This window comes from Channa argus, chromosome 15 (genome assembly GCF_033026475.1).
Source record: "Channa argus isolate prfri chromosome 15, Channa argus male v1.0, whole genome shotgun sequence".
Classification (NCBI taxonomy): Eukaryota; Metazoa; Chordata; class Actinopteri; order Anabantiformes; family Channidae; genus Channa; species Channa argus.
Genome location: NC_090211.1, coordinates 411,974 through 435,529, shown reverse-complemented (window position 1 = coordinate 435,529; position 23,556 = coordinate 411,974). Strand labels below are relative to the sequence as shown.

At 42.1% G+C, this 23,556-nt stretch overlaps 2 protein-coding genes across 3 annotated transcripts; both read right to left on the bottom strand.

Annotated features, from left to right (window-relative positions):
- Positions 1–250: 250 nt before the first annotated feature.
- snrnp70 (small nuclear ribonucleoprotein 70 (U1)) lies at positions 251–10,163 on the bottom strand. 2 transcript variants are annotated; one of them, XM_067477128.1, is made up of 10 exons: positions 10,049–10,163; positions 9,406–9,559; positions 9,243–9,305; positions 7,478–7,532; positions 7,324–7,388; positions 7,146–7,208; positions 5,669–5,750; positions 2,179–2,280; positions 1,567–1,666; positions 251–1,476 (listed from the first exon to the last, which is right to left on the bottom strand). In XM_067477128.1, exons 2-10 carry the CDS (start codon positions 9,550–9,552, stop codon positions 744–746), a joined length of 1,410 nt encoding a protein of 469 aa, XP_067333229.1. In that variant the 5' UTR covers positions 9,553–9,559; positions 10,049–10,163; the 3' UTR covers positions 251–743. The 2 variants fall into 2 exon arrangements, with proteins under 2 accessions (XP_067333229.1, XP_067333230.1); XM_067477129.1 differs by lacking the exon at positions 10,049–10,163 and adding an exon at positions 9,941–10,045.
- Positions 10,164–10,317: 154 nt separating this feature from the next.
- On the bottom strand, positions 10,318–19,491 carry scaf1 (SR-related CTD-associated factor 1). Its single transcript, XM_067477127.1, has 6 exons — positions 19,298–19,491; positions 14,376–17,898; positions 13,037–13,119; positions 12,505–12,807; positions 11,468–11,596; positions 10,318–11,228 (listed from the first exon to the last, which is right to left on the bottom strand). Exons 2-6 carry the CDS (start codon positions 17,797–17,799, stop codon positions 11,067–11,069), a joined length of 4,101 nt encoding a protein of 1,366 aa, XP_067333228.1. The 5' UTR covers positions 17,800–17,898; positions 19,298–19,491; the 3' UTR covers positions 10,318–11,066.
- Between the last annotated feature and the right edge of the window lie 4,065 nt (positions 19,492–23,556).

Here is a 23,556-nt window from a genome sequence, read left to right as displayed (position 1 = left end):
TTGATGAGATACGTTTAATAACATTTTACACATCATCCCAACCTTTTCTGAATTGGGGTTGTAGCCTTGATCAACCTGCTCCAGAACTAAAAACTCCTCCAGGAGAAATAGAAGAAAGTTAGAGGGAAGTTTCATACAATTCATATACACGTACTACAAACTAGGCACATAGCAAAAAAGTTGAAAAATGAGTAAGGTCACAGGCTGTTTAATGAAGGACATAACAGCTGTATTAAGGAGAAGTTCGGGCTTTAAATCACATCTTTATTAAACTGATCCTGCAAATCTAACATACAAACGGCAGACATTAAAAAGATATTCCAGAACTATTAAACAGAAAAGCCCTCAACTGTCACATTTTCTAAATAAAAGAACACATTTCATCTGTATCAAAATGAACAGAGCTTGTGTTTTTACAATTTCAAGTCAAGTGGGAGAGGTTAAAAAAAAGAATTCACGCCCAGCTTGAACCACTATTGTAAGCTGATATTTTAGTGGCACAGACCAGTTGGGCAATGCAGAAGTATCTATGACATTAAATCAGTTATATTCAATATCAAGTGGAATATTTTAAACAGATGTTTTGTCAGAGAAGAGAAGAAATAGCTAGATTTCTGATACTGAGGGGGCCCTGACCTCATTCAGCCTTTCTGTGATAGGAAGTTAAGGGCCAAGTAAAGGACACAGTGAAAAAAAAATAACAAAAAACTTATAAGTGGAAGTCTGCTGGAAGAGGGACCATTTTAGTACTCATCTCCTGGTGCATCCATCTTGTAGCCATTCTCACTGGAGCCATAGCCATCAGCTGATGGCACTGACTGCTGGTCCATCATCCCATCCTGACTGTACTCCTCCATGTGTGGCGGAGCCCCCCCTTCATCCTCATTGCCCATCTCATCTTGGGGACCCATATCATCTTGTAAGGAGCCGTGGCGCTCCTCTCTACGGTCCCCTCTGTCTCTCTCCCCTCGCTCCCTCTTGTGCTCCCTGTCTCTGTCACGATCTCCCCTGCGCCTGTCTCTGTCTCTATGGCTACGCCTTCGGTCCCTGTCCCTTTCTCTGTCCTTGTCTCTGCGCTCCTCCATACCCTCACCCATTTCTTCATGTTCCTCCAGCATTCGCTCCCCACCTTCAGGGGGACCTTCTCCCTGGCTGACCTCTTCCCCATCCAGCCCCTTTCCTCTTTCCCTGTCTCTCTTGCGATCCCGGCTCCTGCTCCTTCTCTTCCGTTCTCGACTCCTTTCCCTACTTCTGCTGTTTCCTCCTGCTGCACCCCCACGCTCCCTCTCTCGTTCTCGCTCTCGACGCCGGTTAACAACACTGCCTTCCTCACCTGCTCCAATCTGTCTCTCTCTTTCCCTCTCTCGTTCCCGGGAACGCGTTCGCCGACGGCGTTCACGGGATCGGGACCTCCGCCGTTCTCTGTCTTTGTCCCTGTCTCGGCTGCGCTCCCTTCGATCGCCACGGTCCCGTTCACTGAGAGTTTGGACAAAATGAACATTGTTACACTAAGTAATAAAAAACCAAAGCCAAACATCAAACAAATCTTTTCTTAGAAACACTCACCCTCCTATCGGGCGATCATCATAACGGGATGAATCATCTCGGCCAGAGTGTTTAATGTTCACATCAGCTCCACCTCTTCTAGTGCCACCCAATCCACCACCTGGTTAAGAAAAACAAGCAAAACATTATACAAATGTGTAAAAAGCCCAACACTGATTAGCTGGTGAGCTGGATAATGTTTGTGATTTATCATCATCCCTGATCTTTTGGTTCTTCAAATTTTTTGTGTTTTGGTAACATCTATGTCAGCCTGCGATCTTAAGTGCAAAGGGTACGTTGGTTTTAGGTTCCTCATAGTCCTAGTTAGGGGTTAGGGTTCATATACTGATGGTTATGAGATATTAAGGACACTTGTTTCTGAAGCGAAAATGAACCGTTAAAAAAACAAATGCTCCTACAATCTGTTCTCAGGAGCGTTTTGTGCATTTATGTATTGTGTGGCCGACAAAGTACCGAATAATATTCTTAAAAAAGGTTGTTATAAGGCCTTGTAGCTGCAGACCAGTAAACCACAACATTAAAACCACCAGGTGGTGCTAATGTTGAAGCTGATGGGTGTTAAAAATATTAAGAGACAAACATACACACAAGCGTACACAAACACACACTGACCCAGCCTTCGAGGATGCCATCCTTTGACAGTCCGCCCTCTTTCTACGTCCACCAGCACCCTTCTACCGTCAATCTTCTTCCCGTCAGCATGCTTGTAGGCGGCTGGAGAAGAAGAATGCAAGAGGGAAGACAGTGGTAAGACAAGTAAAATTGCATCAATGTGGCCAAGGAAGGAAACAGTGCATTATTATACTGACCAGGAGCAGGCGAGGCCGAGATGGCTGCTCTCTGGGTAAAAGCCGAAGGATAATGGGAGTAGACTTCCTTCCACCCGATGAGTGATAGATAGGTAATATTCTTACTCGCATCCTACACACCCAGTTTAATTTCGGTTCTATCACTAACATAAAACGGTTGTCCACATTCTCATAAAAGATTGTGGAGATTCACCTTTACATATTTTTATTATGTGGCTTAAATGTATGACTATTAAACAAGAAGACTAATTAGGTTAATCATGTATGTTAATGCTCAATTTTCACAGAAAAATGTAAAACAGTACTTGGTATTTTCCATTTGCATTTCTAAAGTTTAAAATGACCTTTGCTCAGACAGTAGTCTGAAAACGAAGGCACGGTTATTAATTGTGCGTAGTGTATTCGCTCTCTCGGACAAAGATATATTTCCCAGTTTGCCTACAGGCAAAATGTAATATCACCTACAAAAAAAAAAACAAACAAAAAAAAAACCCCTCATGATGGGAGGGGACCGGAGTTTAGACTAACATTTATAGTTTTAGTCTATAAATATAATTGTATTTGTAAGATTTTCATTCATTCTTTTTAAAATTGAGAATCAGTTAGCGATTGTTACAACCAAAATGGCATCTCACTCAAATTAGAATCATTTAATACCAGTACAGTACCAATTTCACTGTTGGGACTATAATGCACGGAAACATGTCATTAGCTTTACGAAAGCAACGTGACAAGTCATGTTTCAAACCAACAGTAAGGTGATTTTTTTCAACAAGGGGTCTCCACCATTTGGCACGTTACCAACTGTGACATTCAGACTTTGCCACACACCCATCCCATCATACCACACAACAGTCTTTCCAGCCATCTTGTATAATGGAAGGACTTGGTGAGATCCAAGCAGCTCATCGTGGCTGCTATACTGTTCTGATGTGGTGATGATCTTAGGCAGAACCTTTACGTACCCCCGCCCCCCCAAAATAAATAAAAAATAAATAAAAAATATGGGGTGGGGTGGGGGGCTTACCCAAACCCGTCACTTACGGAAAACATTCGGAGGGCCTTACCACACTCCCTCTGTCTTAGGCTTTACATGAATCTCTCTGTACCAGAAAACACAGTCACACCACCTATTAGGGGCCTTACCAGAACCCCTCCACTTTCTGTTTTCACTAAGATAACAACAACAACATAGGGCCTTACCAAACCCCAACCAATCCTACTGAAACTCACCAATTGAAACAAATAAAAAAACAAAAACAAAACGAAGCCTTCCTTACAGGAGTTGGTTTATGACAACCTCAACCAATGAGAAAGAAACTTTGTTTATTCCTAAGAATTCAGTGAAATCATGTTCCTAACACAGTCCTAATGTCTTGAACCTAATGTAGCCTGAAATGTCAAGTGATTCAGGGCATCCAATGTCTAAACGTATATACTGATTTGTTAGACTAAAACTGAGGGAACTATTTCTGTGACAATCTGCTTATGAGTTAACCTGAAAGGCTACATTAACTAATATCCAGCTTCAGTTATGTAGTGAATAAATGTATGAATAGCCCATCTATCAGAATTACCAAGTAAATTCCACTTATCTGCCTTTTCTATTAAAGCCAGCTTGTAGAGTATTTTATTATGAACCTTTCTAAAGGGATCTTAACATATTAAATATAAAATTCTGAAATATAATTCTGAAACTAACATTTTGAAAGCGAGACTACCATATTCCAATTTTACCTACTGACCAGACGGAATGTAGGTTACCTGCCAAGTTTCAGAATTCTAATGAACGCCAACTAAAGTGATAATGCTCTAATGTTCATAAGGATAATTTTTATGCACAATAAAAAACTATGCTGTTTGTTAAAAATAAATAAATAAAAAAACAAAGCCTATCCTGCAGACCCGTGTTTATAGGTTACTCCGATTTATTGCTACACAACACAAAAGACTGAAAATTGCTATGATGGCTTATTTATGAGCTCAGCATGGAGTAATTGAGTGCTCGAGAAACTTGGGACTGTCTGGTGTAACAATGCATTTGGAAGTAATTTCTTTCATAGGTTTTGTTTTATACCTTGAGTAACCTGAGGTGGCTTTAACATAAAGGGCAGGATAACTGGGCAATATTTATCATTCTATTGATTAGGGGTGCGTTCAATGGTCAAAGCTCAAGTTTCAAGCAGTAATAAATGCAGCGAAAGCTTTTTAGGGCGTGCTAAGAAAAACGCTTTACCCATTGAACGTAGCTCCTCTTCCCTACGTAGGAGATGGAGGGTGGAAAGAAATCTTACCCATCATACAAACCCATTATACCAACCATATACTGAGCTGTGGTAGTAGGGTGTAGATGTATCATAACCATCATCATCTGCCAGCCAGCTCTGGCCAATAGCCATCACAGATTGGCGGCTGCAGTGGCAATGAGAACAACACACAGTTAATATACTGTTTAGTACCACATCACCCCTCAGTTCACCCCTTGCTGTGACTACAGAACTGTGATTCAGCAACTCTGGTCTTGAAGAGCTGATCTCAGTGATATCCCAGAATGGTGGCACTATTTTAAATGGCACCATTCACTTGTCTAATGAGACAATACTAGGACACTATTCATTGTGGCATGATCACCACCAGCTTAAACATCTCACTATGTTGTGGAGGTGAACTAATCTCACCATGACCAGGGTTGAAGACCACCAATAACACGAACAAACAAGCTCGATAGCTAATCATACAAAAGATGGGTTTCCTATCACATTTCTGGTAAAAATCCCATTCAATGCTTGGTGACCAGTCTGACCTTGTGCTTACCATCTCAGTCCAACCAGGAGAGTTGCTCTTCCACAGAGCTACAAGGCCTAACAGTTAAAAGACAATGCGCCCTTTGACAGGCAAAGATGTTCAGGTTCACAAATGAAAAACACATTTCTACCGCTTGGTCCTCCCACTTTTCCCATCATGCCCCACTGATGAAGCAGTATCGCTCCTCAACCAGAGTTATTAAACTGAAGACACAAACACACACACACACAACCACCAAATGTGGATTTAAACATGCAAATTGCAGAGCATACATTCGTATAAAAGTACAGATTTTTTTATGTCATTGTCATGTCTGCTCTTTAGGCAGTTTCTCAAGGTGTGAGAAAATCTGCCAGGCCCATGTCATTTCACAGACATTCATATGGAATAAAGGAAATGGGAGTCAAATGAAGAACCACCTTGCATGTCACAGATGGGCTTCAACAAGATGTGAGGACAAAACAGATCTGGCCCACATTGGTACTCACAGTGCATGTCTCTTTCATGTTCATACTCAATGAATGCATAGCCCCGAGGTTTCCCCGTCTTTTTGTTGTAGACAATGTAAATCTGGAACAGACAGTCATAAGACACATTGGTTGGTTGTGGGATTCATCATTACACAAACAGAAATGCATCCAAATTCTATCCTACATTAGCTAAATGTGTAGGTAAACCCAAAAAACTGGCACCTTTGAGGATTTGTAAACATATTTTTACATGCATAAACTTAAGATTACTGGCCTAGGAATACTACCCAATTAATAAGCAAATTTGCTGAATTGTTCATGTTAGTTTCCTTTGTACTTTATCTCAGCTTTTCTAGAGTTTGATTCTTTCCAGTGAAAGAACAGTGTTCAGTGGACACAATTGCATTTCGCATAGGCTTTGATCGGTCTAAAGAAAGTTTTGTCATTTGTCCCACAGGACAAATAGCAGTTTTAAAATACATCAGGAAGGTAAACCAGTCCAAACACTCGCTGTCTTGCTATACCAACATGCACACAAAATAATAAAGTACTAGTCTTGGTGCAAAACCTGCAATAGTGGTGTTTCAGCTTGTCACATACTGCCCCCGAAATCTTCCTTTTGTGCTTTTGGTTGTCCAACTTCACTTTATCCTATTAATTTTTTATTTTTAAATTGTTTATGTAAAATTTTCTTTGTCAGAAACTTTGTATTAACAATTGGAGCTTGGCTGACAGTATGATACCCCTTCCTGGCAGTCAAGGGACCATCTGGGACCCTTTGGAATGTTCTCTAAAGTTATCTGTATAAATTGAACTAACTCCCTTTGTCAAAGTGAGCTTTTGGGTTTCTTCCTGGAGTGGACAGGGATTTTTCTCCCCGGGTAAACCGACATTAGAACTGTCTAGTTAACGTCTGCTGTCAATTGGCCCGGGAAAGACTTGTCTCTCTGCCCTGCTGCAAGACACACAAACCGCTATTTTGAGAATAGAAATGTTAAATACATGTTGGAGTCAAATGTTATGTTCCCAAGACACTCGTGTCTCACTGGTAGGGCACCATCAAGAGCGCTCAGCTTCAATGGAGGAAAGTTGTCTATACATCTTTATAGCCTTGACTTTATTATGTAAAGTGTAAATTATGTTAAGTGTAAATTATGTTAAGTGCAAATTATGTTAAGTGCAAATTATGTTAAGTGGCATGAGATTACTTTGTTGTGAACTGGCGGTATATAAATAAAGTTGAAGTGAAATTACAAACTTTCTGAGCCTGTCCAAAAGCACCTGCATCTACATATCTGCCATTTAAGCTGTCATTTTCTGTGGCGTGATCTCAAAATTAACCTTTGAGAGTTGTTGTGACTATTGTTCAAGAGGAAGAAATCCAACTGTTAGACAGGGATGATTAGGCCCAAATATAGCCCCTGTGGCTAACCTTTAATCCTCCAAATAAACTACTAGGTATGGGTTATATTCTAGCATGAAATAAGCAACATACCCGTTTGATGGGACCATAAACTTCAAACTCACGGCGAAGCTTGGATTCTGTAGTATCATAGTTCTAAAACAAAGACAGAACACAATTAAACATCAACAATTACAAAATAATCACATTTGGTGAATTCAAAGAAGTCAACCAATAACATTTAAAAAGCCTGTGATTTTAATATACTCACCACTCGTGCAACAAACAAAGTCTTGAAGGCATCACCTTGTGCATTAGGGTCGTTATGGGGGTCCCCTGACATAATGCAAGTAGGAAAACGGGATTTATCTAATCTTAATATGCATTGACAATGTAATATACTGAATGCCATTATGAACACTTACAAAGCTTGAGTTCTGTCTCCACGACACCTTGCCTCCTCTCAATCTTCTCCCGCCTCTGTAAAAGCAAAACAATAATAGAATGGTCAATTCATCTGGCAGCACATTGAATATGTATGTCTCACTGTATTGGCCCTGAGATAGACTGGCACCCTCTCACCCAATGACAGCTGGGATAGCCTCAAACCCCCCTATGACCCTGAACAGGATAAGGAGTTACAAATTATGGTTGGTTATTTTAACTCAACTCTCTGAGGACTCCCTCTCTGAATAGCAATACAAAAAGATGTAATACCAGTCTATTAAAACTAAAACTGACTAAAACTGTTCTGGTGGACAGTCAGAAAGAAGTTCCCCCACTCCAACACTGTCCTTCTACCAGCTCTACCTGCTCAATAGTGAGTCACGTTCAGCAACAGACTGAGGACAGAGGATCCATGAATAATTATTACTAATTTCTAATTCATTCATTTTTTCTGTCAAAGTGAAATGCCTGTTATTATATAGATAGTATATTTAAAAGACAAGAGGCATTGAGTCTGTGACTTTACTGAATTTTAAAAGTTTTCACTCAGTGGTTAGCTTATTAGGTATACCAAGCTAAAACTAAGTCAGTCTAATCCAGCAGCCCAACAGAAAAGCCTCCCTCGTTAAAGCGATAATGTTTCGTTTTGTTTGAAAGAGTTTTGAAAGTGTAGGTTCAACTGTGTGATCAAAGAGGAAGATACTGCTGTTGAATTGTACTGTGTTTTACTGAGAGGCGTGCATTTGTCTTAATTTTTTCTTTATTTTTTTCTGCAAATTTGCACACTTAAAAAGAATTATGTTTATTTCTACTTAGTTAACTATCCCAAGTGTATTGAACTGTAAGCACTTTATTGCGATAACTTCATTGTGAGCAGGCAGAATCATTACATATGATATCACGGCAATTTCTCATATAACGCAGGCCTACTAGACACTGTCTACCAGAGAGACAGAAAGAATGACTGTCCTCTTGGTTTGGCATGTCGAAGGGAAACTGAATGCACTTACATAACCTTGTTACAATCAGTTTTCTTAAGAAAGCTAATTTCTTAACTGTCATTCAAACAAGAAACCTGGTTTCTGTAATCAGTGTAGGGAATTTGAGATAACCATTATCCCCAGGAATATTTCTACTGTAAAAGGCTGATTTCTCTGGCATGGTTACACCTGACTTTAAAGGGTTTATACTTGAGGACCCAATACAACAGATGGAAGACAGAGGTACAGTACTTGGATGAAGGCATAGATTATTACATGGAAGGATCTCTTAGTTAAGTCTGCCTGAAACTGGAAACAACACAAATTGGCCTGTCTAAGTCGAAACGAGTTCATTTCCATTAAGTATTTATGAAATTCACAGAGAAGATCTGTGCAGAGCAAAGACTCTCTGTTGTCTGCCTTTCTTTCTCCCACTGCATTATGAGTTCTGAAATACAGATATTGTAAAATAAGAAAAAGGGGCAGGAAGTAGTGTCTTCCATCTCTGTATAGTTAAAATCTGTTAGGCATTCTTCCAAAATAAGTCCAGGATACTAATCTGCTCTATGTATTTTCAGATTTACAGTCACTAAGTTTTCCAGTAAAGGCTCCTTAATAAGCAAATTATTGGGTTTCTTTTATTAATTGGTTTCTTTTGTCCATGTACACACACACACACACACACAGAAAGAGCATCCCAAGCCAAGAAGAGGAAATCTAGCTTTTACTAAGTGTATGTGAAAGCACTTCATTAATCTCTAACCTTTCTCTCAAGGCGCTCCTCACGGGTCTCTGCCCTTGTTGGTGGGGGGGCATCTCTAGGATCCTTTTCCAAAAAGAAGATAACACATAGAAAAGGTTTTCTTGAGATATAAACCATACATAATACAAGACATAAAGAACGATACAGAAGATTAAATATTAACCTCAAAGTGTCTGATAAATGGTGCAATGCCACTATAGGGTTGGTTATGATGTTTCTCATGGGGCAGCTTCTCCAGCTGAGGCAGGAAGGGAATTGGGTCCCGTGGTGCAAAGAGAGCCAGCAGGTTCGGGGGGAGAAACTGCGTCATCTTTCACCTGAATAAACAACATGTATAAATATTAAGTCGTATCCAACACACTTTAAAATATTACCAGTAAATGACAGAGATTCATCATATGTTATGGCAGAATTATAAGATGGTTTGACGTGCTAAATGTTGTCTACAAGATTAGCGATAGCGTTACTTCCCTAACGCCATTGCATATGGGCAGTTCGTGGCGTTACAACTTCCACCACTTACGTATCATTCCATACGAAGTCTCCTTTATAAGCGTATTTTCAATAAAGCTACTATATCTTGATCTAATAACCTGGCGCTCATTTACCATTAGCAAACATTTAGCAATTTTTTGAAGCCTAATGGATTAGCCACCGAGCTAACAAAGCTCACAAGTAGCTTCGAAAATTAATCTCACCTTCTCTGCTCAAATGTTTGGCAAGTAATAGACCATAGACCAGAAAAAGAAACGAAAGGCTATTTCAGATCCCCTTAACCAACCTAATATTGCAAAAAGAAGACAAACCTGTAAAAGGCGGTTAACGTAACACATCCACACCACAATGCTGTTAGTACAATGTGTTCAAGCTGCTGTGCTCTCTAAAAACAAAATGGTGGGATGCCGTAAAAAGACGAATAATGTCGCGAGGAGCAGCAAAAGGAAAGCGCACGAAACAGTAGTGCAAATTGATACTGGAAAATGTCATTTTATTTTGTCCTTTCGGTTTATCCCGAGTCGCCACAGCGGATCATTGTCCGCATGTTGAATGTAATAAGAACACAAAACGGATCTACTCAGGTTTTCAAACATTTATATTTTGTTGGTCAAGTAATTTTATAAAGAGATTTATCAACTTTCTCCACCTCAGTAACACATGCACACAAAACACAACAGAATCAAAGAAATGAGAGGTCAAATGTCAGTGTGTTCATAATTTAGCGATCCAATTCACTGACATCTCCAGCTTACACACTGTCTGAAGTCATGGAGCAGGAGGTGAAATGTGGTGTAGTGTCCTTTACTATTGTACGAGATATTCTGCTGTGTGCAACTGAATTTTATATGTCCTCTCAGCTTGTATTTAGATATACATACAGGTGGGCTAGAAACATTGGTATAAACACCTAATCCAATGCTGCAGGAAAAAAATTGCCCTCCAATTACTACCACCAATATTTAGCTTTTAATTGAAACTTTAAGCTAAAAACTGTAAACTTCAAAAAGATACTACTTAATGTTGGCTAGGTGTATTGGACTCTATTAGATCACACATGTGCGCATGATGCTGTACACTTCCCCAACATAGCATACATGAAACATTTTTTAAGTGGGACATATTTACAGTGACTTCACAGAGGTAAGAGAAAAGACTCCCATAACATCACATAAAATCACAGACAAGATGGGTTATGAAAGCAATAAAATATCTTAAAAAAAAAAAAAACACACACGCACACACACACACACACACAAAAACATCAGTGGATGGCCCAGATGTTGGGCAGAAGGCGATATTGGGGAACAATTTCAAAAAAGTCCAGTTTCAGGCAGAAGAATGCAGTGCTCCGGGCTCCCTGTCATCCCTCTCCTCCCCCTCATCCATTTTGCGTCCATGTTTCCGGAAGTATTTGTAGCGCTGGACATACAGCTTCACAAGGTTGCTGACTTTGACTGGGTTGATTTCTCCAGTGCGGCTGTGGCAGATCTTATACAATGACAAAGTGCAATTAAACATCAATTCAAAGAAATAGGTTTATATTTTGTTTCTGCATTTTCATGGTAGGGCAAAATAAAGCATTTCTGCCGTATTATGATTTTTTTTAAATAAAAAAATATTAAAAATCTAAACCTGAATCCTTTATTAAAAAAAGAGAGACATGCAATGAGGTACACACTCTGGTTTAACTCATCAGTGTTTTCCTGGATGTATGTGCTGAAGCTGACCTTATGCACAGCTTTCCTGAGGATGTCTTTGTATTCCTCCTTATTGATGTCCTTGCGCTGATAGTAAGGTTTGATGGCGAGCTTCACCTCTTCAACTGCTCGCTCCTGGGTGTGCAGCTTTTTTAGATACTGGCCAATTCAGATGACAGACATGTTAAGTTTACAACAATAATAAAATGTATAAAGCACATAACCACATAAATAATTCCAGCCCTCTGCTGCTTTGTTTCCATTATGTCACTGTTACATTTTACATTCACTATTTGAGCCATAATTTAATTATTTGAATAATTGAAGTTGAGAAGACACAAGGATCTTATGAGCAAAGAGCATCTAGTACTTTACTGTTTACTTTTACTTCTTACCCAATATAAAGTAATTTGGTCATAAAAATAGGAAATTACTTGCATTACTGCATATCTTGTAAATTAATATATGATTTAAACTGCAAGAATATGAAAATGCAATGAACAGAATAACGGACACTAAAGGTATTTTGGCTGTGACAGTACAACTATACTACCACCTTGTGTTTATGCTGAATTGGGACATACTATGGCCTGTTTTGTGAATAACAAGATGCACATGGGAGCAGTCTGGCTGCACAGTTACACCGGCAGTCAATTGGCAGCTATTTGACTAAGCACTTGTGACAGTATTTCTCAGAATGTTTACAAATCAGCCAATTGATGGAGAAAATATTCACCTGATTTATGTATAATGAAAATGATCATTAGTTGCGGTGGGATACAACAAAATTTAAAAGGAAGAGAAGAAGAGTAAGAAGAAGAGGCCAATGAAGCAACTAGAGGATCAGCTAGCAGATGAGATTAGAAAACATAAAGAATTCTTCTTCACCTTCCCTTTGTTCGATGATTAAGTCTAGCTATTTGTTAACACTGGGTACATCTCCAGTAAATTTTGGTTTGCTATGTGATACTGGCTATAGCTGACACAAACATCTATCTTGCAAGTGCAGTGAAAACAAATTAACATAACCTGCATACATACATGCAGCACACAGAAACATGCTTTACCTTATCTGGGTCTTTACTGTCATTGTCCCATCCTGTGTCACCGGAGGTCCCAGTCACTCCTGACAGCCCCACAGGGATGATGGGTGGTGGGGTCTGTGCACAACCACTGCCTATAGAGGTATGCAGGTGAGAGGGTGGAGTTTTAGTGCACCCAACCAGTGGAAGCGAGCTGTGGAGGATGAACTGGGCTGGACTCAGACCAGGAGGTGGAGGAAGTGAGGGAGGGGGAGGAATCTGTGAGGAGGAGGTTGAGGATTGAGGAGTGTGCTGCTGTGACTGGCTCTGGTTGGCCTGTGAGAGGATCTGCATGGAAAACAAGACACAAAGTCATTTGTCTTCAGTCAGACCATACAAAATTAAATGAAAAGAAATTGCAAGAGTGAATATGGCTTTAGAGTTAATACTACAAATTTGCAAATAAATGTTTAATTAAAAATTACAGTGTCATTAACCTCACTGTCAGACTTCACAGCCACTACAGCCAAAATCTCAAAGGTCTACCATGTCAGTCATTTAGTTCTTCCTCTCTCACCTGGCTAGTTGCTTGAATGAACTCCTGTGCTTTGGCTCTGCTTGCAATATTGGCCTCCTCCATTTTGAAGAGCAGAGCAGTCACTGAGAGGAGGAATAAATAAGAGCATTACTTTAGAAACATCAGCTATAGGTTTATATATTAATAAACTACGTTTTTTGTTTTTCGTTTTTGTTTTTCACCAGCGTGACCTTACTTCAGTAGTTCGCTTTTTTAGCTTTAACAACGTTAGTGTGTTTGTCACATAGAAATGATTTCTTTTTCACTTGACATGCCAAAGAAGAGTTAGGCTTGTAGGTGATGACATAATTTTCACTGTGGTGTTCAGGACAAATGAAAGAGCTCTGGAATCCAAGAAGTGGATTTCTGTTCCTATGTGCGAATGGAAGGCGAATATGACACTGCCTTGTGTTAAATGTGTTCTGTGCACTTCTGTTGTCTGACAGTGTTAGCAAAGATGCTTTGCATACAATTTCTCAGTGAAAAAAAATTGGTCCTTAAAGTTGGAGGGTCAAATAACAACAGATTTGAACAGGTTAAAAGGGCTTGTACTACAAAATAACCTGGGAATAAACCACAGCTTGGGCAGATGCACATTTGGACTGTACACACACAGGATCACCATGTGTGTTTTAGTAATTGGAACCTGAAAACCTATAATCATTTATTTTAATAAATACAACAACAGATTATTTTCTGAAATAGATCTGGCCAAACTAAGCCTAATAATTATGTGTCTGTGTATGTATTCATGTTAAAATACTAAGGAGTGACATAAATGTACACGTGCTGCTCTATAAAACACCTAGGTTTACGGTTGTTCTGAAAAGCTGCAGTGCATCATATAATTTAAAAACAGGGGAGAGAAACTTTCACAACCTTTCTGGGAAGACATTTATAGTGTTATAGCGTTCTCTTCTGTTCTAATTTAAAGTCCTACAACAATCTTAGTATCGAATTAAAAATAATAAAGAGTAATGAGATTACTTAGTCACACCAGGTTACACCGGTAATTGAGGACTTTACATGCCCTAAGAACCCTGGTTACTGTAAATTTGTATATACATGGAGCAGATCTATAAATCTTATTTCTCCACTACATATGCCTTCTCTCCCCCACACAGCTGACAAACCATGTCATGAAATGAGAGTGAAAGACACCTATCCAATGGCAGAGAAATTTGTTTGTGTGTCTGCCTGTTGTCTTAATAACATAAGTTAACTGACACTATCTAAAAAATAAACAATATTGAATATTATAGTGTAGTCCTTTTTTGTGGCTTGGGAATGATTTTACATGATTAAATTACATGATATTTTTTTTAAGAAGCAAACTCACATGCTAGTACTCCTCCAGTTGTGCAGTCTACTCCGGTCTGCAGACTCCAGGGGAGGGCAGGTGCTGCTGGAGGGGGAGGAGGAGGGGGAAGAGGAGGCTTACTAGTAGACGAAGAGGACACAGAGGAGGAAGAAGAGGGGTCTGAAGAAGACAGAGGCAAAGAAAGGGAAGTGAGACCACAGCCTGTGGAAGAGGACGAGCAAGGGGGAGAGGCCAGTGATTTGGATGAATCATCTAGAGGAGGGGGCTTGGCAGTGGGTGTAGACAATCCAATGCTGAGGCCAGTTCCCTGGTGGGTGGACGGACTGGATGTTGGGAGTGTGGGGCTGGTCTGAGTTGGACAGTCCTCAGCTAGAAAAGAAGGATCTGGAGTCTTACAGCTACTGTCCACAGTCTGAGAGTCAGGTGAGGATTCCCTGGTGTCTCGCAAAGGAGCCACAGAGGGTGGAGGTGTGTGTGGTGGTGAGGAGGAGGGTGGGAGCACACTGGTGGATGAAGAAGAGGAAGAAGAGGAGGAGGAGGAAGAGGGTGCAAGGCCAGCCTGACTTATATGGGGACTGACTGACTTGCTCCCATCTCCAGCAGCAGACTGTACATCTAAGGAGGCCCCACCCCAGCCCTCAGATGCGGTTTTTGTCTGGTTGCTATCTCCAGCTGTTACTCCTGCAGCACCACTTTTTTCTCTGGTCTTCTTGGCTAGACGTCGACGACGCTTGGTTGCCAGAGAAGATGAGGGGGAGGAGGCAGAGGAGGAGGTGGATGTGATGGAGCTGGGTTTTGTTTTCTTAGATTTCAGTCCTGCAGAATTGGTTAAGGAGGACGGTGGTGCAGCCAGGCTGCTTCGTTTTCCCATATTGGCCAGATCTTTATTGCGGCCACCCAGCGACAGTGGCTCTGAGCAAGGTTTGAGGAATGGAGACCTGCTCTCATTGTCCCTGCAGAATACAACTGCAATGGAGCCACCCACCACAGAACTCCCAGCACCCCCACCTGTTCCTCCCGGCCCTAGGAGGTCCAGGCCCAGCTTTCCAGAGCCAACTGTCCCTGTGGTGCTGCTGACACCCTCACGCACCAGCACAGACACTTTGGACTGGAGCTTGCCTTTCCGACTGCCGCCACTCTCCTTTTTGGATTTGCCAGAGCGACCCAACTCTTTTCTGCTGCCCTTGTCTCGCTCTTTGTCCTTTCCAATTTTCCTGGCTCGCTTTGCTGAAGGACCAGATGAGACAGGGGCAGAGCCTGAAGTGACTGTCAGGGAGGAGAGGCATTTGCTTTTGGTTCTGTTGGATGAGGAGGAAGATGATTCAGACTGGCCAATTGTCTTTAATGTGCGAGATTTCTTTTTCGGGTGATGACGTCCACTCTTTGGTGTGGTCTTAGTTTTGGGGCTGGGGACAGGTGGTTCTGGAGGCAAGGCAGCAGGAGGTGTATCTTCCAAAGATGGGTAGTCTGAGTCCAGCGCCTCACCATCCAAAGACAACACGTCAATTTCCAGTTTGTCTGAATAGCGGTCTGACTCATAGCTGTGATACCGTGATGGTGAGAGGGACTGTGACGGGCTGTGACAACTTCCCCGGTCCTCCACCTCTCCAGCTGGGTGCCATTTTCTCTTCTTTTTCCTCTTATGAGGTTTGTCAGAGTCTTGTGTTGGTCGACAAGGAGACGTTGGGACGATTCTTGGAGAGCCAGGTACGGTGGTGGTGGTTGTAGTAGCAGTGATGGTTCGTTTAATTGCAAAGAGGTCAGACCCATTGAGGTCTTGAATAGATGGTGGGACAACAGGTCGGCCGTCTTGTCGCCGATCCCTCTCATGCTGTCTGTCACTGTCACCCCGTTGTTTTTCCCTACTTCTTCTGGACCTCTTTGAAATGCCCCTCTCTCTACTGCTTGAGTGATGTCTTCCTATTTTGTCCCTCTCCTTCTTTCTGGAGCTTGAATCTCGATCTCTTGCATCTCTTCTACGGATACTAGTCTGATTTTGTGCTCTCTCTCTATCCCTGTCTCTTTCTCTCCCTCTGTCTCTTTCCCTTTCTTTCTCTCTATTTCTGTCCTTGTCTTTTTCTTTCCCTCTTTCCCTCTCTCTGTGTCTTTCTTCAGATAAACTTGATAAAGAGCGTCTAGTGTGGCCCCCTCTTCCTGATGAGTTGCAGGATCGTGAGGCCTCTGGGCTGCTGTGCCGTTTTTTCTTCCTCTTTCGGCTACTGCTCCTGCTGCTCCTCCTTTCTTTAATCACTTTGTCAGTCTTGTGGCATCGCTCTTCTTCTTTACTCCTCTCTCGACCACTCTCTTTGTTCTTCCTTCTCTTCTTTTTTCTCTCTTCCCTCTCCCCCGCATTGCTATCCTTGCTTTTCTGCCGGTCATGGTCCTTGGAGCTCTTTAAGGACTTGCGGCTCTTGTTTCCGTGCTCTGCGGGAGGGGTAAGAGGGGAAGAAGGTGTAGAAGCTGGAGGATGGGAGGGAGGAGGCAGTGTCTGAGGAGAGAGGGGCAAAGAAGCAGGAAAAGAGAGATATCTTTCCTTCCGCCTGCTAACCAGCTTCCTTCTTAAGTCCTCTACTCCAACAACAGGCTCATTCTCAGGCTCCCTGTCAACATCCCACCTGGCCTCTTCACATACTGACACAAAGCCATCCCCATCTAGCACCCGCAGGATGCGTTCTGGCTTTGAATTAAAGAATGAGACATTGGGAGAGTTCAGGGGGAGGATTTCCCCAGATGGCGTTTTTTTCCTATCTCTGTCAGTCGCCCCAACTATCTCCCCCTCCTCTATTTCAGAATGATCAGAGTCAGCACTCTCCCTCAGTGCCCCAGTTTTGCTACAGTCTACTCTCCTTCTCAGAGGGAGCTGGCTGGACAGACAGGGGCTTGGCAAATCAGTCAAGGTATCCGTGGAATCTGGAGGTTCTTCCTCTTTATCCTCGTCCTCTGCTTTCTCAGCACTTCTCTTTAACCCCCTTACTTTACCACTTTCGTCATCAGCAACTGATGCTGGGGAACCAGTTGGGTCAAATGGGTCATACTTCTCCCCTTCACCCTCCTCCCTCTTTACCCTCCCATCTTTATCTCCCTCAGTTGGGTGGAAAGGATCATACATGTCTCTTTTCCTGTTCCCTTCCTCAAAATCAACACATGGTGCAGATAATGAATCCAGAGAGGTTGTGGCTGCAGTTCTGGAGAGAGACTGTATGGCTAGAGGCAGTGAGGCAGAAGTAGAGGACACTTCTGTGTGACCTTTTACATGGTTCTGATAAACTGACGAGTTGGCACAGACAGACGATGATGTAGAGAAGGGTGAAGATGGACCAGATGAAGGAGAAGATGTAGATAATGGCGGTGAGCAGGTAGGAGAGCTCCTGGAAATTTCCCTAACTCCACTTGGTAATGAAGCAGGCCTCCTTTTAAAGCCTGATGCTGGAGCCAAGTCCATGGGCAAGGAAAACTGGTGATGCAATAGCTAGACACGGGGACCCAGAAGGTTGGAGCAATGAACAAGACCACGTCAGACAAACAGAATCCAGGAATAAACCTAGTAAAAAGAACAGGACAAATTTATCTTTGCAGTAAAAATCTAACTGGAAATAAACTACCACTGTAGCCTGTGAACAATGCAATATAGCAAGGATATAAGCTGGTTAGTTTCTTACATAGTAAAAAACAGATTTTACATTGACATAATTCATCTCTTTGTATATGAGCAGCCAGCTACCCATGAAATAAGATACCCACACTGCACAGGGTGTCTTACAGACATGGGCATTATCTGTAATACTTATTAAGTTCTAATCTTACCAGTGGACTATGTCACCTGCATACTACATATGCAGGTGACATTTCTTAGTAAATCAAATTTAAGTGCTACTTCTTAGAACAGAGTTGTTTTCATGTTTAAGGCATTTACACTACATTCTTGAACTGTCAAATACCACCATAAAAAAGTTACCTTACAAGGAAGCACAAAACAAAAAATACGAAATCAGTGACTACCACAGCCAAAGAATGTGTGAATCGCTTCTGCATGAACAATTTATTTCCAAAGATTGAATCACTGACAATGAATTATATAGTAACTTGTGCTACAAGCATCAAAAGCAAATAATTTATTATTATATAACATTTGGCAATGTTATATTATAGAATAAAATATAATGTTTAATAAGAGCTATGGAGTCATTTGCATCATAGGAAGAACATCTATGGGGGCTGAAATGTAGCTTCAATATGAGCATTTCTAATAACAATCACACTTTTTCTGATCTAATGTTGCTTTACTGATTTATACTGGTTTTCAAAATGTCAAAGTTTCAGTGTGCTGGTTTGGGAACATATGAGCGTAGCAGCATTTACGAATATCGTTCAAATATCCGTTGAAAGGAGCAGGGCACAGTGTGCTTTTCTGTCCATAGCAGGTACGTAGCCTGCTGTTCATTAACATGTGTAACGTTTTGGGCGTCTGAAACGCTACCTATACAATCTTTATTGCTCCCCCTTTCTTTCAATGGCCTAGGATTTAGTTCTCTCTTTTTTTCTATATACTGTTCACTGACTAATCACAAGTTTTCTGACTGTAAATGATAGAAAATGTTTTTGTTTTTAATTCTTTATTTACGTGACAACACTTTGCTATAAGTTACCGTACGTTACCGGTTGTTTGTGCTGAGGCCAATGTTATTTAGCCCTAATGTCGACGCTTTCACGCTAACGACGCCGCTGCTTACTAAGCCAAAATTTACACAGCTAAAGCTTTCTAGGTTAGATTTTTAGTAATACAAAATTTCCCTGACCATAAATTTCACATGATTTATTAAAAGATCCGCACACCCTCTATTAGCATATACCGGTATCAGGTATTCAACGAGCTAACTTAGCTCCCAGTAGCTAACTAGCTAACTGTAGGCAACAAGAAGACATATGTGCTAATGAGTTACCTTAAGTGCAGTAATTTGTAGTCTGACTTCAAATTCTCTGTAGTACATTTAGTGCCAAGTCTTGTAAGATATTAGATTTAGCGCTAAAACATAGCATCACATCTTTATAATCGTTTTAAAAGCGCTATAGCAGAACCGTTCCGTCAATCCCCGCCATCTTCCTTCTCCCTAAACCGGATGACAAAGAATGATGGGAAACGTAGTCCTTAGCGGTTAGTATCTTTCTACAGAACCACTAAAGATTTCAAATTATTTGCCTGCATCTGTTTCTGAGCATACTAAGCGTTTGCATACAGGTGTGACAGGCAGCAAATACAGAATACAACTCATTACATGAACAAAGGAACTAAACGAACTGATAACACGGGATATCAAAAAGGATGAACTATAAATCACTCCAACAACAGGCGTATACAATTGTGGGCAGTGATGAGTGGTGAAGCTGGAGGAGTGAACTGGGAACAGGAAGTGGGGAAAAGGAGTCCAAAATAGAAGTGCAAAACAGGAAGTGAATATGAGGGACCAGATCATGAAAGAAACTGAAAGATTTTACCATTTTATGGAAAATAGTTGATGGCAGCAACACATCTCAAAAAAGTTAGAAGAAGGGGTCTGGAAAACAAGTCTGGAAAACTAATTGCTACAAATAAAAAACAAATGGAGGAGAATTTGACAACTAATTATGTTAATTGACAACAGGACAGTAACATGATTGGGTATAGAAGGAGCATTTCAGAGAGCCAGAGCCTCTCAAAGATGGGCAGAGGTTCACCAATTTGTGAAAAACGGTGTCTAAAAATTATTGAACAATTTCAGAAAAATGTTCCCGACTTAAAATTGAGAAGCTCTAACTATTTACAATATATATTTGACCCTTTCGGCTTATCCCGTAAGTTCAGTGTCGCCACAGCGGATCATTATCCCGCATGTTGATTTGACACAGTTTTTACGCCGGATGCCCTTCCTGAAGCAACCCTCCCCAATTTTTTACCGCGCTTGGACCGGCGCTGCACAGCTGGGGAGGGGAATGGGCTGTTAGGGGTTCAGTGTGTTGCCCATATAGCCAGGGATCGAACCACTGACCCTTTGTTCCGTGGACGACTGCCTTTACCAACTGAACTACAACACACAATGTCGTCAAAAGATTCAGAGAATCAAGAGCAATCTCTGTGCAAAAGGCTGAAAGTCAAAACTCGATCTATGATCTGCATTAAAATATGCCTATTGTGAACATGATCCAGAAATGCTGCCGTGTCAGTCAAGGCCAAAGCTCATTTCAAATGGTCTGGGCTGCATGTGGGCAACAGGTCAAGTGTCCTGCAATTGGTCTGAATACCTTTGAATACATTTGCTAAAACGTATTTTGGTATACAGTACAAATACACTATATCAGAATATTTCCTTTTTCCACATCTACCAGGATTCCCATACTTTGGACATAACAGGGGATATTAACAGCTCCTCTAACAGTGTCTTTATAATTTCCACGAAAAAATCATGTGAATTTTTAAATTAGATTTTAAAATGTACTGAAAATCTGGGGATCACTCGAGGTGATCTTTCTGCGCCGGAGGAAGCCGCCTTTGGCCGCTATAACCCCGGGCGAGCATCCCGGCCAGTTCCTACCTGGCCGCTATTCCCTACTGTAGCCGCCTACGTGCACAGATCTGCAAACGAGCCGGCGAAGCTAAAAGCTCCAGTTTCCACCTTCGCTCCAATCACTAAGGTGAAAGGTCTCACTGACGACGGCTTTCCACCAGTCCCGACCCTGGAACCGAGCCTCGCCGCTCTCTTCGCAGTCAAGTGTAACCTCTCTTAAAGACGCCTTGACGGCCCGCCTCGGTGACCGCTCACATCACCGCGCGTTTCAGTCGGCGGCGGCGGCTAATAACTTCTTCGTTTTAGGTAACGCAGTCTGCGAGCTGACTCTGCTGATTCTCTTCCCGACAAATAAGCCAAAGAGATCAGCAAGTTTTCCAGCGCCATGTGTGTCGCTTCGGCGCGCACTCAGCATGGCAAACTATGATAGCGAGGAACGTCTGGCTTCATCTTTCCTCCATCCCAGAGGACATCAGGAAGGATATCCTGGAGGGACCCATCAGCCCTGATGGTCTGTTTGATCCCCATTTTCAGCACCTCGTTAAAGAGGCGTGTCCGCCGTGATTTTGTTCTCGCAAGCAACGGCGCTGCGCTGCATCAGCAGCGGCCGCTTCGCGACCTGCTTCGGTGCAGCCAGCCCGCTCCTCCACCTGCCCCCCAGGCGGTAGCATCACATCGCAGACCTGCCAAGCATCGCAAGTTGGCTTGTTCATGGTCTCGACCTCCGGTGGAGCCTCCCTGGAAGCAGAGGAGATTCTGATAGGTTGGGGGGGCATGTGTGATTTAATTGTTCTTTGTTCTAAATTTGGTTGTTGTGTTTGTTTTTGCAATAAAACCGAACATCTCCTAGAGGGCAAAGCTTCCTATAACCAGAATACCCGTGGGTTTTCACACCCAGCAGTGTCTGCATCCCACATGTCTCTCGCCCCACGTACATTCTCCAAAAGTCTGGAGACACCACTGGCTGTGCTGCGCGGCACTGGCATGAGAATGCTGTTCTACTTAAGTAAAACAGCACTCTCATGTATGTTTTCTCCTGTAGTTGTCTTTGTCCTGCTCTGTCTCCCTCTCTCTGTCTCATTCTGCAGGTGCTGTTCTACTTACCTATCCCCATCCCTTGCTTCGCTGATGGGATGGGGCGGGACATACCTCTCTCAGTCAGTGGGGGCTCTCCAGGAGCTGCTCTCTGTGTGTCTCCCTCTGTTTCTCCTTCTCTCACTTCCTCGGTGTGTCTCATGTTCAGTGTTTCCTCTGCCTCCTTTAGTGATAATGGTATATGTAACGAGTGTACGCATCTTTGGAGGCGAGGCTCACGGAATTGGAAGCGTGGCTCCGCATCATGGAAAATAATCCGGCCCAATAATCTGGTTCCCAGAATTTCCATAGGTAGAATGGGAGGCAGAGCCTTTAGCTATCAAGCTCCTCTCCTGTGGAACCAGCTCCCAGTTCAGATTCGGGAAGCAGACACCCTGTCTACTTTTAAGTCTAGGCTCAAAACCTTCCTCTTTAATAAAGCATATAGTTAGTTATAGTTATGCTGCTATAGGCTTAGACGGCTGGGGGACCCACCCCCGATGCACTGACCTCCTCTCCTTCTCTTGTTCCTCTCTCCTCTCCTCTCACGCCACAACTGTCACCACTGTTTGACATTAACTCTGTATGTTTTCTCCTGTAGTTGTCTTTGTCCTTCTCTGTCCCCCTCTCTCTGTCTCATTCTGCAGGTGTCCCCGGCTTTGAAGCTGTGTGTTTTCCAGTGTGCAGCTACTGGTCCTACCAACCTGCCCGATGATTTGTTGTTGCATTTGTTGCTCTTTTTCTTTTATTTCTTCACTTTCCACTCACCCCAACCGGTCAAGGCAGATGTCCGTCCACCCTGAGCCTGGTTCTGCTGGAGGTTTCTTCCGTTAAAGGGAGTTTTTCCTCTCCACTGTTACCAAGGGCTTGCTCAGGGGGGAATTGTTGGGTTCTCTATATACATCTCTATAGTCTTGACTTTATTCTGTAAAGTGCCTTGATATGACTTTATTGTGAATTGGCGCTATATAAATAAAGGTGAAAGGAATTTAATTGAAAGTTTTACTATTTAAATGTTAATTTTTTTTTTAAATATAAAAAAGCTTTAATTTGAAAAGTGTGTTTCTCGTGTGTGTGTGTGTGTGTGTGTGTGTGTGTGTGTGTGCGTGTGTGTGTGCGTATGCGCGCTAACTGTAGGTAGATTTCACCACAAACTCTTAGTACTATTTCAGTGCTAAAAAAAATTCAAAAAGTACCGACACGGCGTTCATTTTGAAAGTGTATTTCCTGTGTGTGTGTCTCCACTGTGTATCATGAGGGACAAATTGTGTCAGGTAAAGTGTTTGCATGCAGCTCTGAGGCTGACCACATGACCCGATTCCGCTGTGCCCCTGTCTATTAACCCCCCTGAGTCACTCCTATCTCGATTCTCATCTGTACTCAGGTGGCCTGGACCTATTGTTTCTGCGCACAGGTGTTTTTCATCTCCTTATCACAGACTTCATGTGTATCACATTCATTGTGAGTTGGTCTCGGACTGTGGTATAGTTACTTTTATAGTTTATCAGTTTTTACTACTACCTGTCTGCTTAGTAGTGATGGGAGAATCGAGGCTTTATGAAACTTTGAACCAGTTGAAGCAATTG

What these genes read in the sequence shown, in the direction of transcription:
- snrnp70 (XM_067477128.1), bottom strand. Translation starts at nt 9,552, where the DNA reads ATGACGCAGTTTCTCCCCCCGAACCTGCTGGCTCTCTTTGCACCACGG. An exon ending in CATTTATCAGACACTTTGAG is followed by an intron (nt 9,306 to 9,405) that starts GTTAATATTTAA and finishes TTTTTGGAAAAG; the next exon opens with GATCCTAGAGATGCCCCCCC. An exon ending in ATGGCATCCTCGAAGGCTGG is followed by an intron (nt 1,667 to 2,178) that starts GTCAGTGTGTGT and finishes TTTCTTAACCAG; the next exon opens with GTGGTGGATTGGGTGGCACT.
- scaf1 (XM_067477127.1), bottom strand. Translation starts at nt 17,799, where the DNA reads ATGGACTTGGCTCCAGCATCAGGCTTTAAAAGGAGGCCTGCTTCATTA. An exon ending in TCATTCAAGCAACTAGCCAG is followed by an intron (nt 12,808 to 13,036) that starts GTGAGAGAGGAA and finishes TTTTCCATGCAG; the next exon opens with ATCCTCTCACAGGCCAACCA. An exon ending in ACAGTAAAGACCCAGATAAG is followed by an intron (nt 11,597 to 12,504) that starts GTAAAGCATGTT and finishes TGAATTGGCCAG; the next exon opens with TATCTAAAAAAGCTGCACAC.